Source organism: Coloeus monedula, assembly GCF_965178545.1.
Source record: "Coloeus monedula genome assembly, chromosome: Z".
In the NCBI taxonomy this organism is placed as follows: Eukaryota; Metazoa; Chordata; class Aves; order Passeriformes; family Corvidae; genus Coloeus; species Coloeus monedula.
The window spans coordinates 85,002,132-85,022,111 of record NC_138822.1 but is presented as its reverse complement, the minus strand read 5'-3'; the positions used below and the strand labels follow the sequence as shown (position 1 = coordinate 85,022,111).

At 44.1% G+C, this 19,980-nt stretch overlaps 1 protein-coding gene across 2 annotated transcripts in view; it reads right to left on the bottom strand.

Moving 5' to 3' along the window:
• Window positions 1-19,980, bottom strand: part of LOC309585200 (E3 ubiquitin-protein ligase NEDD4-like) — a 103,778-nt gene that overhangs the window by 54,516 nt on the left and 29,282 nt on the right. For both annotated transcript variants that reach the window (XM_082301752.1, XM_082301753.1), the window contains exon 3: window positions 1,598-1,679. In XM_082301752.1, the coding sequence (XP_082157878.1) occupies window positions 1,598-1,679 (82 nt within the window). The remainder of the gene's footprint in view (window positions 1-1,597; window positions 1,680-19,980) is intronic.

Here is a 19,980-nt window from a genome sequence, read left to right as displayed (position 1 = left end):
ATCGAAACAAAAAGCCTCAGAAATTCAACCCAGGCAGGTCATGCCACATGAAGCTGACATTCTTCTGGTAACTTTATTTTTTCAGAGTAAGAAAACAATGTGCATTTAACCCCTTTGGCCGTAATGAAGCACTCTCAGAGGCACAGTCCAGCTGTGCAGTAGGATACAGATCAGACAACAGCACAGGTCATGGAAAAGGAGAACAAAAAAGGGACACTGCAGTTCCTTTTGCTTTCCCAAAGGCACTCCTGGCAAGGCAGTGCCACACAAAGTTACCCATTCAACTGAGGAACACAAAAACGAGGAGAAAAATGAGAAACTTGTGAAGGGTTAGACACAGTTACAGAGCTGAAGGAGGTAACTGCCAGTCAGTCATTCCTCAGATTGATTGTACTCAGTACATTTTTATTAATGATTTTAACTCAAAACCAAGATAAGATAATAGTGTTTGCTATTTACAAAATAGAGAGAGGACTGCAAATTGCACAGGAAGAACTCTGCCTTGAGATGGAATTTAACAATTCAAACCAGAAATTACCAACTACAACTTTCCAACATATGAGATAATACCAGTGTTACAGAAATGACTGAGAACATCCAGGCTTTAAGTGACTCAGTGAGACAAAACAGTGAAAAAAGGCAGATGCAGTCCAGGCAATGAAACAAGCACCAACGGCTAACCAGGACATCTTTGAAAAATTCCTTTTCCACATCAAATATGCCCTGGTTCCAGGACAAGTTCTGCTTGGATCTTACACACCTCCAGGATTTCACAGTGGTCTTCTCATGACACCTAATGTCCTGGGGTTTTAGAACCACATCATCCTGGTTTGTGTTTTCAACAACAAAATTCTCCTCACTATTCTGTTTTGCAGCAATGATTTCAACTGAAACCCTGTTGATTCTAAATACCTCCATAAAAAATGACAACTCATTATTTTCCCTTTTCATATAGCTTATGATTTTTTTTCTCTCTGCCACCAATATCAGCAAATTCGAAAAATATATATATCCTTACAAAATCTTAGGTCCTGATAATGACAAATATCCCCTGGTGGAATTTTGTTTGTGAGGATTGAAATTAAGAAATGAAATAAAACTCAATTTTGGTTCTACCTGAAAATGTAAGAATTCCCAGGCTTTTCTTACAGCATATGTTCTGTCATCTGGTTGTTTTAAATTCCCGTATTAAGAAAATAATTTTGAAAATGGAAATTCTGAACAGACATATTAAAGAATGATCATTTTTGCTAAAAGTCAGATAGATGATAATTAAAGCAGAATTTCTCAGTCCTTTATTTCAGCCATGTCTTTCAGTGAAATATGAATTTGATAAAAGAACCTGTGAATGGTGCAGTGGGATTTGATAAGCCAAGCTTTAGGGAACAATATGGAACATGTTAGGCGGTGTCTCCAGGCCAGACACAATGAGGTTGCAGGCACTCGTTCTCTCATTTCGGTTTGGAGAAAAACCACATTATGCAGTTGCTATACATGTACATAACGATTTTAATTAGTGCTGCATTGTGTTATACAATTGTGTGCCCGTGTTCTTAATCACTCCAAAGCCATGGAATTAAAAAGAGTATCTACATACCTTTTTGATAGTTTTTGTCTGCACAAGAGCAAGTTCTCTGTTCTCATCTGCTACATACAAGGAAAGTTTCACATATGGGTCACTGCAAAAGAAGACATAAGATTTAATGGCCTATAATTGTACAGCCAAAGAGCATTGCAGAAGGAATTTTTCAGTTAACTGGATGACAACAGCACCTCCAAACACTTCTAGTGGAATTGTCTTCAGTGAAACCTCGGAACTCTAGTAAGCTGCTCACACATTGAAAATAAGTGTTGGAATGTGATCAGTTAAACACTGCCCATGACAGCAGAGATCATTCCCTGCAGCTCTGTCCCTGCTGGGGGCAAGAACTGCCTGCTCCCACACAGCTCCTGCCCACGAGCACGCCCATGGTAGTCCATTAAAACCAGTCAGGGAAAAATAGGAGCCATGAGGTTTGGAAGGGACTGGCTGTAACTAACCCCTGGCGGCTGACTGGAAGTGCAACTGGAAGTATTTTGAAGCAGTGGTTATAATTGTTTTGAGCCATAAAACCAAGCTGCAGTGATTCAGACAGACAGGGCAGTGAGCAACCTGCTCTAGTGGAAGGTGTTCCTGCCCACGGCAGAGGGTGGAATTGGGATGGTCTTTAAGGCCCCTTCCAACACAAACCATTCCATGGTTCTGTGCTCTAAACTGGGAGAAACAGCATCCTGCAGGAACAGATGAACTTCACACGGGTACAATGTCAGGAAGTGGAACTGGAGCAGAGCCTCTGCTTGAAGGGAGGAAATGGGTGCCTGAGTAAAACCAGGACCCTGACCTGCTCTGGTGCTTCCCTCTCAAGGCTGCAGCACACTCAGCTTAATGCTGATCCAAGGTTTCTTGAAAGCATCAACAAGAGACACTCACAATACCACCAGACACTCAGATTACCAACCAAGCCATCAAAATATTCTCTGATAGTTTTTAAATTTAAGGAACTATTTTGTGACAGTATCACTACAGAACAATCAGTGCTTGCATGTTCATTATACTGAAAACTCCATGTACTTGGAATATAAAGTGCCACAAAGGTGGAAACAAGAATAAACAAGACATCATGTTGGATTGATTATTTCTATCAGTACATGCACATAAATGCACCTGCTTAAACTGCAATTAAGTTCAGCATTAAGCACCAAGGTTTAGAAGAAAGCAAAGCATCACTTTGATTATAAAGAAATGCTGATGCTGCTTTGAATTGCTTGATGTACCGTGCTAATATTTACAGGTATCCCCCCAGATTTAGGATATCAATCCATATTTGGGCAATGTTGTTTTCAGGAACCCTTAGACATACTACAATTTTTTAGTGCTAAGATTTTTTAGGATGAATCTTCTGCCTACAGAAAATGAAAACCATGGAAGTGGCACAGAAGATTTTTTTTCCCATCTATTTCTATTTTAAAAAAATAGAGAATAATTAAGTTTATTACAAATTTCAGTAAGGAAATTTTGCCTTTACTGAACAGACTACTGACATGTCTGCCTGCTCTAAAAGCAGGACAGAGTGCGTCAGACTGAGCTGTCTAGCCAAGCTCTCGGTCCTGAAGGTGAGGCTGGAGTTTACTCGAACAATTGGATATTTGAGACTGTTTACTTCCACACAGTTGTTTACTTAAAACAAACACGTAGCAGAACAGAGACTGGAGGCCAAGGAAAGCTGACACTGCCCCAGGTGGAGCAGTGCCACACAGCCCTGCACTGCGGCCACTTGCTCTGCCCCCCAGGTTGCCCACCCCCGGTGGCAGAACAGCTCTTCACAGAGCTTGCACGGGAACGCTGCAGAGGAGGGGTACCAGCTGAAGGCAATGGGCCATGAGGAATGCAGGGGTCCCTTCCCAGCCCCATCAGGCCATGGGGAACACAGAAGTCATCAGTACAAGTCAGACAGTTCTTCACGCTGCAGTTACAGGAGCTCTTAGTGACTAGAAAGCACCTGATCAATACTAAAATTCTTACGTGTAGAAGTCAGTAAATAAAAAACATCATAAAGCTTTTAAGAAACTTATTACTTAGAATCAGGCTCAGATTCTAACAACTAAATAAGCAGTCTAATTTGCAAGTGCCATTAACTGAGCAGCTTCAGGTGAAATCCAGGGGTCTGGACAGCCCCAGTTATTTGGATCCTGGTCTGCCATCTGCTCTGCAGGTAACACAAGCACTGCTCCCGGGATCCATACAGCTACCAGGAAAATAACACAGAGCAGCTGAGACTTCCTAGGGAGCAGACATTGTAACTGACAAACTGCTGAAGGAATCGGAGAATGGGCACAGAATGGAAGAAGGCAGAACCCCAATTAAGAACATAACTACAGCAGCAAAACAAAATGACTGGGATCCCAGAGAACAGACACTACATGTCAAAGCAGCAGCAGAAACACTGAGGGAACTTTACCATGGTTAATTGCACCCTGAAAACCCAACTAACAGCAAGTATTCCAGATAAACACGGCATCTTTGCAAGGGAAAATCAGTACTGACATGGAAGAGTTATTAGACAAAAACATGAACATCAGTAAAATTGAGGAAAACTTGCAAAACAAAGAAATAAAGCATCTGGTCTGTTAAAATTCAGTGGAAAACCTATCCACAAATTGGAATGAAAAAGACATGAAGACAAGCAGTAAAATACCAGATTCCTGTCTGACAGCAGTGTCTGCAGATGTGTAAAAGGAAGAAAATCCTGATGGTTCAGGTGTCAGAAGACACAATAATAAATAAGACCTGCTGAAAGCACAAAAAAACCCCAACAAACCAACAAGACGAGTTTGGACAATGCTCTCAGGCACATGGTGAGATTCTTGGGATGTCCTCTGCAGGGCCAGGAGCTGGGACTCGATGATCCTGATGGGTTCCTTCCAACTCAACATATTCTATGGTTCTATGATTCTAACTTTTGAGCACAGAAAGCAGACTTGAATCGGTCTGGAGTTGTACCTGCCAGATATTCTCACCCTGAAACTGACTGATTAAAAGCAGGGGAGACAGGGATTAAAATGAAACATTGCTTTCTTGACTTTCCTCCGGCAGACTCACTCACTCCTCAAGAAATCACTATAAACCCCCCCCTTATGGCACTCCTGAAAAGCACCATTCCAAGTGATGCATGAATACTTTCATTGTGCTCTAAATACAAGTGGAAAATAAAGCAGCTCATCCCACAGTTCCTTGTGAATGTCAGTCTCAGCCCTGAACTGCTGACTTGCATCAGGATTTAAAAGGGGATGCTGGAAAAACTTAGGAGTGTGACACTGGATGAGCAGAGTGAAGCCCTTCCACTCTTGTGGATGACATCATGTATATGACACATGGAACCAATCGTTCTGCACTTTGCTAGGGAAACTTGCTGCAGAGGTTGCTTTGAGGAAAAGTACTGGGTTTGCCTGGGGAAGAGGATAAAGAATTAAAGGTGGAAATGTTGCAAAACAGAAAACTACAAGTAGAAAACTACCTCTATATGAATTTTTACACTGGTACCAGTGTTAAAATGCCATCTTAATGAAACCTGCAGCACAACAAATTGACAGTCATGGACTGCTAGGAAGCTGTTAATGTAGGAAATATCCAGGTAGAATCTATGGGGTGTTCTGGTAGAACCCCTGCAATACCAGGAAATGGATACAGAAAATGAACCACAAGCCTGGAGCCTGGGGACACTACAGATGGCCAGCCCATACCCAGAGTTACACTGGCAGCACTCAAACAGTATTGCATCCACAGGGACACCAACACCAGGACATGACAGACTGACAGAGAGCCACCCAATGCAGCGAGGTCGCTGTGCCCAAGAGGTGACCCAACTGTAGTGCGGGACATCGTAAACCTACACTGAGGGCAACAAAGAGAACACCCTCTACCTGGGAGGGTATTCCTCAGTGAAAGAGAAGCTGGTTTTGCAGTGAAGGCTTACTGGGGAGGGGAAATACAGGTTTCTTTTACCCACTATAGGGCTCCTTCTATCCAGGTAATAAATCTTCGTAATAAAATGCAACAACAAAATACAAGGCAGGTAAAACCCGCTCCATGTGCAGTGAAGGCACAGCTATACTCAATCTCAAAGGTACAGTATTTAATGCTTTACACTTCTTACACCTGACAATGCCATCACATAGGAGAAGTCAGTGCATATATTCATATGTATTATCAGACATTCAAAGGACCAAGTAGTGTTTAAAAGAGAAACAAGCCCAGTCACCATCATACCAGTGACTGGAGATGAAGGGGAGTTGATTTGTGGAACACCTATCTAAAATGCTCCTCGCTATAAAATTGAAAATTATAAAAGCACTAAACGTCATCTATCCCAACATGATCGGCCAAAACCTAAAGAGAACATCGGTGCCTGCCAAGATCAGGAGAACCCTGAAGCTGATAACAGCTCTCTGAAGAATAAAAGGGAATCCTAAGAAAATGATGCTAATAATGAAAGTTATGTTAATCATAATCACAAGTTAGTACAAAGAGAGTTTGGCAGAACAACAGCCATCAAAACAATCTGAGGTCTTAAGAAATCCTTTTTCTGACCTCTGGAATCCCTCAGACATCCCGAACTAGCTATTTGCCACGTATTTGCCACCTTGCAGTGTATGGCATTTTCTTAAAGCTCAAGCAATTGTAGATACATAATTATCATCTTTCATGTGAATCTTTGCATGAAAAGGCAGCTTCCAGCTCTTCTTCTGGAAGACAACAAAAGCACTGATGACTTAAAAACTCCAGCAAAAAATCTTAAGGAACATCAGCCTCCTTTAAAAATCACATTACTTTGGAGCAGTGTGAAACTGGGGCCCATGAATAGTTTCGTATTTGTTCACTTGAGTCTGGAATCACATTTGCTCTATACTTTTGAAACAGTTTTGAAAGCAAGTCTCAAACTAGCTTCTGCCAGTGACATGATGTATTATTTACTTATTTTAAGCTCCAAAAGAAGGGGGTGGAGAGCACAGGCACACGTGAAAGAACAATGGAACTACTAAGGCCTACATGGCTCTATTTTTATTTTAAAAGCTGAAACCGCCTCCCCACATATAAAATTTAGTAACAGTTGTTATGCAAGTGCGTGAATGCCAGGCTTGTCATGTGCGGGCAAACTTTGCATTTCAAAATAGCCTGACTGGTTTCTGTGGAACAGTCTTGCACCAGATAATTTTGCTGCTGTAAGAAACACAAAACCATTCCCTTTGTGCTGCCCCTTTTCTGCCTCACATATGTGAAAGAACTAATCAACAGCTCCTGTAATTCTGGCTACAGAAATACCAGCACACTCCAACACAAAGGCAGAGAAGCCTCTTCCCTGAAGCCACATCCCAATCTGATTCTTTCCCTGGTCTTGAGGGGTCCTCTATTTGGCTGTCGGTTAATCTTCATCCATCCCCTTTTCCCACCCCCTCAACCCATCCAATCTACCTGCGTTCTCGTCAGTGCAGGTATACACAGAAAAACATCCTTACCGAGCCCTTAAGGCACGTGCCTCCCTGTACACCCGAGTCAGAGAAGTTGAATGTTTCAACATTCCCCAAAATGATCACCTTCAGATTTCTGTCAAGAACAGTGAAAGACCTCAGGCCACCTCTTTCCCATGGCACTGGGATGGCTGAGGGCTCTGGGTTTGCCTGGTTTGGGGGTCCCTCCACCTATGGGCAGGTACAGAGGCAGACGTGTCCAGGTGCCCACGGCAGCTCAGCACTGAAGGAGCCAACCTGCTCTGCACGGACACTCCGGTAAATCTGCAGACTGCAGCCTGTACTACTGGAAATGTGCTTTTACAGACAATATGCCTTCAAGACCACCATCTACAAATTCAGATCAGCAACATACACCACCTTCAAGAACATTCATCTCAAGGAATCTCCAGAAAATTATGGGAGCCCCATGGACAGCAGTTAATATCAGGGCTGAAAAGCAGGTTATGCTTGGCGAGAGGAAATTCTGTGAACCCGAAAATGTTTTTCAGAATAATTTAAACACACTTAGAGAAACTCTGTCTGTGCATGCACTTAGTGGAGCTTAAAAAGTTCCAAAGATTTTTTTAAATTCCAAGGTTTTGCTTAGTCACTTTCAGATTCAAAGAAATGAGGGAAACAAAGCCCAAAACATGCATCATTAAAAAAGATTAGAATTATAATGAGATACTTCTAACCAAGTTTTACAGAGAGCAGTAAAGATAAAGTTCTAAGGCAGAACCTCTTACAGTCACTATCATTTTATCCCAATAACCATTGCCCCAGTGACTTTCCCCACTCCTGCACTGTAAAAAGGGAGAAGTACAATAAGAGTACACAGCAATTAACTACAAGGAATGCTCCAGAGCATATCGGCTGTGTGTGCTCCCTGGTTTTATTTTAGCACGAGCCCTCTGGGTTTCATCTTTCTCCCTGTACTGAGTAACATCCATTAGGAGTTTTTCTCAAAGAGAAGGAAGATTTTGACCTCACTGTCATACAAGTCCCAGGTCCTGTGACTAAAGCAAAGTACGAAGTGTCTGATCATACAAGGATACAGGAACATCAGCTTCCGAAAAGAAAACAAAACCTTACCTTACCCTTCACCGCAAAGCCAAACTTGCAATCCATTGTGCCTAAGCATCCCAAAATCTCACTCCTCCATGCCAAATCCCAGAGTCATTTTACAGACCTCCCATTTCCCTTCTAGTGTTTTATTTCCCAAAGAAAGGCTCACACGTCATCTGATTCTACAAGAAATGTAGCAAGGTTTTACCAAAGAGCGCTAGAGATAATGACTCACATCATAGACAGCTGCGAAGAAGTGCCTGTGGGTGAAAAAAGGAGTTAAAAATTATACCTCAAACCCCACCTCCAGTGTCTCCACCTTCCTTTACCATGTTATGTTCTAATAAAGGGTAACGAGATGGATTCCTTTTGTATTCTTGCTCTCTTGGAAGACCCCCAGAGCATAAAGAATATTTTAATCTTCCAAAACAGATGGAAGTGTAAATATGGGGTTTCTTCCCTCCCTGAGGCCAGTTTTTTTCCAAAGGTTAAATAAATGCTCTAACAGAATATGCATACATCAGCCCCTGGAGCTGAGGGGCTGATGTATGCATAGATTTTCCTATGCCACTTCACACTCCCAAAATATCTTAACAAGTTCCAAAATCCAGCGGGGGTGGGGAAGGAGAGCGAAAACCCCATGACACCTGGCTTTTGGAACAGAAAAACTCAGCACAGGAATTCCAGGCAGCATCCCTGACCATGAATGCCACATGCATGGACTGTCCTTGGGAACAGGCTTAGCCAGCACAGCCTGTTACACAGAGGCCCCAGTTCCCAAGGCATTTTGAAGGACCTAAGTGAGCACTGCTGCTGGAGCTGACTCACCACCCACCCTGTCTCTGTCCCCATCCTGTCCCCTGCTCTGCCAGCAAGCACATACCTCGCACTGCAGAGATGAAACAGGCGGGGAAGTGAATGTGGATTAAACCTGGGTCAGCCTTCCCTCCTTCCTTCAGCCCGGGCTGCCCTAATCCCAGGCCAGGTCCTTATCTCAGTCACCGCAGCACCTCACAAGTGCTTCGTGTGGACCAAGGGCAGTCCTTGCACAGGGCACAACTGCAGAGCACTGTCAGCGACTTTTGCCAGGTTCTGCGCTCAGCAGAGGCAAGAGTGGTCTGAGCACAGCTCAGCAGCATGGATTTAGCAGGTGTAACTTGTCATCCCATTCCCAGAAAGCATGGCTCACACCGAGCTGTTCGCCCGCCCACGGATGCAGAACCGTGTCCTCAGCTGCTGCAGGCAAGCACAGCAACAGAATGGCATTTGACAACAGAAGAAGGCAGAAAGCAAAGGAAATCTGTAATTAGTCTGTGGAATTCACTGTGGTTAAGGAATTAGCCAGGTTCAAAAGGGACAAAACTGGCCATGTGCATAATAAGAGTAATGAGCTAATTACATCAAAACCTTTTGAATCCACTTGCCTGAAGTCTCATGTTATTCTTCAGCTACTGAGGTAAAACCAAACCCCTGAGAATCACATCACTGTGTTGCTAGTACAAGGCTGAATTAGGTGGTAGAGACCATGGTGAAGGACAGACTTCCAGCAGCCTCTGATTTAAAAAACCCTGAATCCGGGCTGAAAAGAAAAGCTAACTCAGGACAGTCTGCTAAACATGAGATTTTTGGTGCATAACAAGGAGCTGGCAATCTTTCATCTAAATATATTCACCGATCTTCATTGTGCAACATGCCACTAGGTAAGGAAATAATACCCTCACAGGCAGGGAGGAAGGTTATTTTTCCAGCTATTTTATCCCCTTCCCATAGGAAAGCTTTACCAAGAGCACACAGGTTTCACAGCGATTCCTCCACTTTTTCAGCCCCATTCAAACCTGTATCCTACAATGTCCCAAAGAGCAAAGTGTTGCTATGTGATTACTCCTGGAAAGACATTTCCCAGGTGCCACCCTGAAAGCAGCTCTAACCACAAGCTCCAGAGGTGTGCAGGCAGCTCAGCTATCTTCACCCCCAGGGCTGGCTCAGGCCTGAGAGACACACAGCATGCTGTGCTTCAGCTCACAGCCTGGCTAATGTTTTGCAGGACATACCTGGAGTGCTTTCAGATCACTGGGAACATCTATCCTAAAAGCAACAGAAACAAGTTAAGTTCTGCTAAAAGCGAAAAAGACAGAGGTCTGATAGATAGTGATGCAAAAGGGACTATCTTTTCAAACCTCTAAGTCTTATGGATGATAAAGTCACATGGAAAGGGCAAATGAAGACTCCTCACCTAATGAAATTTAGCCTTAGATCCCAAATAACTCTTAACTTCTAATGGGACAGCCTAGAATGCTAAGACTTCCAACTTGTCACTGAAAACCACTGAAAATCACTGAAAACGTCATGCCAAGTGCACCAGCAAATACCCTGCAGAAGCAGCTATGGTGTTTCTCATTGCGTCATCCTCAGTGTGCACAAAATGAACTGAACAAGTGCCAGCTGATGAACTCAGGTGAGCATCAATAAAACCAGTAATGTTACATCTATTTCCAGGCACTAAAAACCGGATCTCAGTTTCAGAAAACTCCCACATACTGATGGTCTCAGAATCCAGTGTCACTTTCTAACCAAAAAGGTGTATTTCAGCAGTAGCAACAGGAGAGATGCCTTGTTATAACCAGCCACAGAAGGTTTGTATACAATCAAGTCAAATGCCAAACAGGCAAAATAAAGAAACAAAATAAATATAAATAAATAAAGGAATAAAAGCACTATTCAGGAACTTAACACCAGCAGTGAACAGTCCCCTGCAGACCCTCTGTCCTGATCCATTGCTCTCACCTTCAACTCCAGCTGATGTACCAAATCTATTTTCACTTAAAGAAAGGAAACAAAGAACTGGAGGACAGCCTCAATTTAAAGATACACAGTGCTGAAACTGCTCATCTGACTGGACACACCATTCCTCAGTGTTAAATAACTCACGGTATTATTAATTCCACAGGAGCACAGTGTAAGCTGGATCATCAGCATGTGAAATCACATAAAGCATTCAGGACACTCAATGGAGACAAGCTACTGGTAGTAAGATTCGGGGTGATCCCAATGTAGCATATTGAATATAAGCACAAATGACACAAAAATACAGCAAAGAATGAAGAATTAATTATTTACGTCGTACAACACAAAAACATCTTTTAAATCTTGGCCTTCAACAGGCAGAGAGGACACAGATGGAGACATAAAGCAAAAGTTCAAACGGCAAAAGACACTTCTATTATGCTTAAATTTTAAGGAAAGCAGCAGAAGGAAAAGTTTCTTACTCTTCTGTGTACTTGGGGTAATAGCAAATTCTGCCTTGCACAAAAGCCCTGCCATTAAGAGACCTGAACCATTGACCTCTACCGCAGGAGGGGAACTTGGAACGAGGGCTGGGTTTAATGAATTAAATTCCCCAGCAGTTACCGTGCCAGCAACTGATGAAGAGTTATACAAACACCTTGCAGAAGACACCTGGCCTCCACTGTTTGAAGGAGCCACAGTCCCAGCAGCAGAGGTTGGGCAGCCTCATCCTTTGCTGGTACTTGCCAAGCCCAGCCACATCAACACCTAAATGCCCTGTGCCACAAGCCTTTAGCAGCTGTAGTCAGCAGAAGGCCCAAACTGTGACACAACACGAACATTTTTGTTTCCCCTGGCTGCCAGGTAAATGTCAAACTCTGCTTTTTCTCCTTGAAATATTTGATGCCACTACTTTCTTTCCTGAACCTGGCAAAGGCTGTGGTTTCCCAGGCTGGTGTGCTCTCTCAGCCACAACCCTTGGAGAGCCAGCCTTTAACTCACACTACTGAAGGAGCTGGCAACACCAGGACATCACAGGAGATGGGGTATCATGTGCTTGTGGCCAGAAACACCATTTCATTTGTTCCTCCTCAAGAATGCAGCATTCCTCTTTACCCAGCAGTCTGAGGAAAGGTTGAACTTCCGTTCAAAAGTATGCATCTCCTGCGTTTCTGAGAGAAAGCCCTGAGGAAGGGATGCTCAGAACTGATCCCTGACCTGAAAATTTTTATTTTTAATCTCTTGGTGCAGGCACAGCTATAGCTTCAAGACAACCCACATTTGCTACTATGTGATAGTTCCTGAGACTGCAGTTTAAATTTTCTTTCTACATCAAGAGCAGACAGGAACCATAAGCTGCCAGAAGTTCCCAAAACTCAGCATTTGTGGGTGCCACTGGAAGTCTGCTTAATTAAAAATAAGTTTTTTACTACTAAACGACTGCAAGTACAACACCAACTATCAGGCCAGTGCAAGTCAGTGTAACCCAGCCGAGGGACACCTGGGTTGGGATGGTCCTTCCCTCATCCCCACATCTCGGACCCACCTCACTTCCCTCAGCTGACAGCAGCTGACCCCCACCCCCTCTATGAAAAAGGCTGACATTAAACCCGCTGTTCTGCTCCCAAGGCCATTACAAAGGGCCTGGCTGCCCGTCCTCCTCAGGGCACAGTCACCTCCCACCTGCCTCCGTCCCCTCACACACAATGCCTGCCCAGTCTTCGCTTCATCCCAGTTCATTCTACACCGAGTCCAGTCCTGTTCTGAAGGCTGAATGATTAATCTCCTCACCAACTTTCCTGAGGCTCCCACTTCCAGGGTGCTGGACTATTCCGCAGCATCAATCCTGTCCCCCCACACCTGTGGAATCTGAGGGTCACCATTGCTCCCCGTCACCCTCAGCAACCACAGCACTGAAAGAAAAGGAAAAAACAGACCCCACCCCCAGACAGTGACTTTTGGTGCTGGTTCTCTTACCTGAATGTTCACAGGGCTGTATCTCCCACTTCTGCCCTCACTCCCTGCCTGTCCAGCTCCTTCCAGGAGCCCTTCCTGAGGTGCCCAGCTTGCCTTGCCCCCATCTGGCACTGATGCTCCAAACTGGTGAGAACCGTTCCCAAATTGGCAGGAACTGGCCCTGGGTGCCCCCAGTGCTCTCAGGGTCCCCACAGCACCATGGCAGCACCTTGGCATGGGCATTCAACACACCCATACACTGAAAACCCACTTTCTGGAGATTATTTAGTATTCCACAGCATTTTCCACCTGTACTAAGCTATTTTTGCAGTGAATATAAGTTCTGTGCTCCAAGCCACACTGACAGAAACTACAGTTTGTGTCAGCTCTGACACTTGTCAGACATCAACACAACTCTGCCAACTAAACTTAATAACAAGTGGTCTTCTCCCATATTTGCCACCCAAAAATCTCCTGGTTAAGGGAACTGAAGTGGTCCAGCAAGTGGGAGCAGCACAGGGCAGCGCATGGGAGGGCGACAGGGATGGTGGCTGCTCCCAAGGCAAAACCAAATCAAACCAAGAAAATTCTTCCTTAATTTAGAGATGATAGGAAATTTGCCATGAGTCAGCTCCTAAGAGTAAGCTCTTGGTTGCCAGGCTGGTGATTTGTCATCAGAATGTGCTCAGTGAGACGGATTTAAGCAAAGCTTCTGTGTGCAGGGGTCAGCGGCCGCCTGTCACAGCTCTGCAGCTCCTCCTGTGACACAAAAGGCTGCTGCCCTCAGATCATACAGGGAGGCTGCACTCAGGAATTACCAACAACAGCTCCAAGAACACTAATCAAACAGGCTGGGAGGGGGAGTTCAATTTTGTTCTGGTGTGCTATTACTCATACCTGCAATGAGGTTTTGATGAGATTAACCACACACCTTCCCCTTACCAGACTGCTCCTTCTGGCAAAGAAGGTACCAGGGACAATAGAGGCAGGGATGAGTGATTTCCCCACAGGACAGTTTCACATCAGCCCACAGTGTCCCACTCAGTAAACAGTTACACATCTCCTGGTGAAATTAAGAAGTCATCTTTCAAAATGCTTAGTTTTCCAACTCAGATCACATAGGCTGACATTATCTCTCAAATACAGGACTCCTGAATAAGCCTCATTCTTCATTTTATTTCTACTTTCTGTAGTTCTTTATAAAATTGTCATAAATTTATAAAACACACACATGCAGCACAGCATGTTAAAGTGACACAGCTTACTGTGTTAATAATGGGCACTGGTGAGGCCACACCTGGAGGACTGGTCCAGTGTTGGGCCCTCAGTGCAAGAGGGACAGAGACACACTGGAGAAAGTCAAAAAAAGGGCCACAAAGATGATTAAGGGACCCGCACATACTGGGACAGAGACATCTGGGTCTGCTCATCTGGAGAAGAGGATCCACTAACAATAGGATTACTCTGTACCATCAAATTAGAATCAACTCTTGAAAAACAGCCTTGGTCTTGGGTTTCCATTTCCAAATCCACATTAGGGGAAACAAACTTTTAAATTAAATCTAAACATTTTAAACCATAAGAAAATTCTTAAAATCCAGATATGCTGAAGTCATGCATTAAGGCTGTGCTCATTTCTCTGGTAAAGTATTCAAGCCAAAAAGGTATTACCTGTTACCAGAATAACAGCACCATCTGACAAACTGTAAACAACAGTGCAACACTTTAAAGCCAACACAGGCTTAAAATAACTTCTATGTTTGATAGCATTGCATTATTTATTGATCTGTTTCTGCATCAATTTGCTCACATTTACTTTCAATTAGAGTATTATATATTTATTCACAAAATAATAGTTCTAGAACACACTCCCATCTATCTGCTCCAGAGCTCTTTACAAAGGAGCCCAAAATTTCATTCCTCTTCATACTGCTTGCAAGAGCAGGGAAGAGAAAAGGAGAGCCAAACCTCTACCACCCACCCAGGGGCTTTTGCTACAAAGCTGAAAATTTGGCATTACATTTCCTGATCAGTGTCACTGAAGTATTTTCTAACTATTTCTTCTACGGGTAAAATAGTTCAGGGACATTATTTCTCAGAACAAGACACTGCCCTCAGCACCCCCAGCCTGCTCTGGGCAGTGACAGCAAGCAAGGGCTGGCCTGTGCACCCCAACACCATGGCTGCAGCCTGGGAGTCTTCTGAGACAGAAACAGCAATGAGTACTTACGGCATCCTGCTTAAATCTGCATCAAAACATTCACTTTAGAGGGGTAATCCACAATTTATTACCTCCTAAAACATCAACTCTGATTTTATTTATGTTGCAATTTTTACCCACTACTGAAGATCTGGACAACTGAAAGAGGGGCGAGTGAGTGCTTGGGACAAAAAGCAAAGCTGCCAGTCTGGGGGGACACAAGTGTCCCCCACACCACCTTCACCAGCCCTTGGGCTTGCTGCTGCCCCAGCTGTTCCCTCCTGGGTCATCCACTGCCTGTGCTGGGGCACCAGCACAGCTCCCACGGCTGCCCCGGGCTCCCTCACTTCTGCCACAGTCGCCTTCGGCTCCCAGCATTTGGATTAGTCTCATGACAAGTTTCCACGCCTTACTGTCACTCAAGGAGACACTCAAACCTCAACTATTTTTTTGTCTTCGCTTACATAAATCATTGGTTCAATTGTGATTTCTGTAAAAGAATAAAAAGATTGCCATGGTGTTTATTAAACATGCAAAAATTCCACATGCTGGACAGAGAACAGAAAGATGGTCCCTGGCGCTTAAGAGGGCACAACCCAAGTGTGAGAGGAGGTACAACAGATCAAGGCATGAGCAAAGGGCAGCATATGACAGGATGGGATGTGAGCTGGCACTGGTCCCTCTAGCCCAGGTGGGCATGTGCAGGCCTCCCTGACAACACAGCAGCTGAAGGACAGCAAGCAAAACCTCATTTTACAGGGTCATGGCTTATGGGAGTGCCAGCCCTCAGGCAGCACCTCAGGCAACCGAGCAGCAGGTTCAGAGGAAGGGTGACACAGTCAAAGCATCCATGGGATGACATGGTCCAGGTCAGGCAAACTGGTCCTTCTGCCACCAAGGAATCAATGCATCCTGGGAACTATCAGATATGGACAATCTTTCCATTACAAGATCACTAAGTCTAGGAGGAAAAATTAACAGATATAAATAGTAGAAGCTGCTGATTATTTCAATCCATTCCCCTTAATGATTTTATGTGACAGCAAAGAGGAATAAAGACAGAAGTTCTACCTTAAATATTTAAGACCAAAGGGTTTTCCTTAGATAATTTTATTGACGTGCCCCTTTTTTTTTTAAAGATACCAGATTCAGGTAAACTCACAGATCACAGTAGATAGTAGGCAGGTGGGAAGACTGAGGAGCTGAACAGAGGTACTTCTTTCTTCCAGGAACAAGAAACATTTTACATTTCTGTATTTGTACCAAGAAATTCTTCCACTGAGCAATTATCTGATGAGAATTATTTTTCACCATGACATTATAACTGTCAGGAATTATTACCAAGTCCTCATTACACAGCAAGACCACATCCTCGAATAAGCACCATTTCTCCATTTACAGCTCCTGAAATATATACCCAGTACATCCTAAAGAACATAAGACGTAGAAACGGGTAAAAATCTGTTAATTTTGGCGAAAAACCGGAGAGCCTGCTTTGCTCGGAAGCCGCCAGGCTCGCGGCGGGAGCTGTGGACACTCTCTGGCGCCCTCTGCTGCCAGGCACAGCGCAGAGCAGGCCGGGCTGCCGGCCCCGCCCGCGATCCAAGCCTGCGCCCTGCAATGGCCACACCGATACCCTGTGCCCACGCCTGCCGGCCCAATATTCATTTCACGCACCTGTATGAGCATCAACATTAAGGTTTCACAAATAAAACTATCGATTATCCAGCATATTTCTGATGAGAAGCCTTTCATCTCTTCCTATCCCAGCAGCCTCTCCTAGACCGGCCACACACTTCAGGCAAGTCCTCGTCTCGCTGTCCCGTCAAGGGCTTTCTTCGGGCAAGCCCAGAGCATTTTCCACGGGGGAAGCAGACAGTTCTGGCTCGTGCCATTCCTGGGACTGCCCGTCAAGTGCCCTGGGGTGCACTGCCACTGACAACAGCCGCTTTTGGAAAGCCACCGGCTCTGCCTTTGTGGGGACCCATTCCCCTCCTTCCCAGGCAGGGACACACCCCTGCTCTGCATCCAGCAGTGACTGAGCTCATCTCAACACCTGCCTGCACCCCACAGCTTTTATGGGAGCACGCTAATTCCACAGGGAAAGCACGAGCCACGTGTGCTTGCTGAGCAGTGCAGATGCCACTTTCGCATTCCAAAGTCCAGCTAGGGCTAGATCACAGGAAGCTCTCAGCTGGTTTCTTTCCCTTCCCACACTGTTAATAATGTGTTCATTTCCACTACACTGGAAAAACTTCCATTGCAAATCAGCTAGAAAAAGGAAGAAGTAACAACAGAATATGAACTCTCTCCTACTTGAGCAACTGCCCTCCAGTCAAGTGGCTCTGGGAATTCGGTCACAGCTCTGTTCCACCTCCGGGGCCTCTCTCGGCCGGGATGCACACAGCACTCTCCCTCCGGCACACATGCAAGTGCTGAAGAGGCAGGTCATTTGAAGAGGCATTCAGGAGCCAGATTATTTTTTTAAGTGGTTCGATTAATTTATGAAAGCAACTCCCTTCAATGGATTTGTCTCTGCTGATCAGAGGAGCCATCAGTACAAGAAGGGGAACAGGCTGTTACCTCAACCTGTGCTGGAGGGGATGGCTCCAGGGGTACAGCTATCACCACAGTTTTTTCAATAGTTAAAACCAGATATACCACAACTCAAAGCAGACTAGAAATAGTGATAGCGGACTTAAAAGAATAGCTATAACATCTGCTATCTTTGTCACCTGCAAAGCCACAGCCACATGTGCTCTCCTCCCACTGTGAACCAGTGACAGGACACACATGAATTAAAGAATTCAGCCACATTTCAAGCAGCCTTGCTCACAACAGGAGTATACAGCATGACTTACAATCCTAGCAGCAGCCTGGAGCCTGCCTTACCCAGCTCCATCATGGATCCTGGACACAGGAAATCAAACCAGAGAAAGGGCTTTTCAGAAAAGAGCAGGTAAAAGCAATAAAACCAGAGGCAACCCATAACAAACTTATGTCACTAGAGGCACAGCTCCCTGACAATGAAAAACATCCACATTTTTAACTGAGAAGCACTTTACTTTTTCAACTTCCAGACAGCCACAATTTTCCCTTAGTTCATGATTTAGAAGGCAAAATACAGCAACTAAGGCACCCCATCAGCTGTAGCTTTATGGGATACACACAATCTCTGATTCCAGCCAGTACTTGGATTCTTGTATGAAATTTATTAAGACACTTCAATTAAGAAGTTGGAAGGGAATTAAAAGGAAATAAATGTCAAACATTCACACATGCAAGCTGATATTAAATTCACAAAATCCCAGTCTGCAGTATCTGTTAGCCATCAGTACACATATCACAGACTTGTAATTTTACAGGGCAAAATATAAAGCAGGTCACAGACCCCCACTTACATCTACACCAACCAGCCTCTTACATCCACCTCCACTGCACCTATGCGGATGAAATTCCCCACATTTAACCATCACCTCAGGGTGCTCACAGTTATTATTCCACTCTACATTCTAGTTACTTTGTGTCATTGCGACCATAATTCCATAAATTCCTGAACTCTTAGGAGAATCATAGGAAGCTGTGAGGTTGGAAAAACCCTCTAAGATCGTTGAGTCCAGCACAAATCCATGTCCCCAAGTGCTACATCTAAACGGCTTTTAAATCCCTCCAGGGATAGGGAATCCACCATTGCCCTGGGCAGCTGTGCCAGCGCTGGACAGTGCTTTTCGGAAAGATATTTTCCCTAATACCCAGCGTGAACCTCCCCTGGCACAACCTGAGGCCCTTTCCTCTTGTTCCCTGGAAGCAGAGCCTGACCCCCACCTGGCAGCACTTTCCTGTCAGGATGTTGTGGAGAGCAAGGTGGTTTCCTCTGAGTGTCCTTAGATATCCTTACTTGCTAGGGAAATGATTTCCTAAGTCAAAAAGAACCCCCCCCCAAAAAAACACCCTCAAAAGCACTGAGATTTCTTTACCGTTACAATCTTCAGAAGAAAAGTACAAGTTTCTCCAGTGCTCTACACTGGTAAGAGACTTTCCTTAGATTTAATCAAGAAGGAAATGGCTTTCAGATTCTGCAAGCCCACAGGCAGTGTTTTATAATGGTAAAGTTGATTAAAAATGGTCAGGACAACCCACTGAGATGCAAAACACAATGTATGCCTTGTAGTTAATCTTTCACAGTTAGGAAGGAACACGGGAACTGTTCTGCCCCAGTTTGAAGCCCTGCACGGCTCCACCACGCTAAGGAACAGGAGCTGCTGGGGCCGCAACTCTGCAACACCAACGTGTTTTCAAATGACTGTAGATTAACTCATTTGAATGATTAAAACAGATTTAAAAATACATGTAGGGAATATGTTTTTAACTCTCCGCTTTTATGGAAATCCTACTGACTCAAGACCAATTTCCTTGAAATATTTTAAGGGCCACATCAACACGATTCAGTACAAATTACGCCTGGATTTAGCTTCATGCATTATGAAAGATAAAAGTTATGTTGCTTATGGTCAGCATCAAAAACTGTTTGTCAAAACAGCCCATTTGGAGAAAGAAAATAAAAAAGCTTTGGTTTACCATGTTCTGCACACAGCTACCAAAGGAACGCTTGTTGCAAATTTCACCCAAAATATCAAAGTTGATTAAACTTTAAATTGCTTCTTTCATGTAGTTTTAAGCAGATACACAAGTTAATGAACAATTTGTAAGCATCATTAAAGAAATACAGGAAAACCCACAGGGAGGCTCATTTATACATTAAGAAATTAGTCATTTCAATAAAAGCTAAAATTGGATACCACTAATTTCAAACTGATAAAACCCTTCTAAGTAGATTGGAACGTTTGCAGTAGAGCATTTCGTCATGCTTAGGCTTAATAGAGCAGGAACGTCAAGCCTGAATTAACCTTCAGAAAAAGAAAATTACT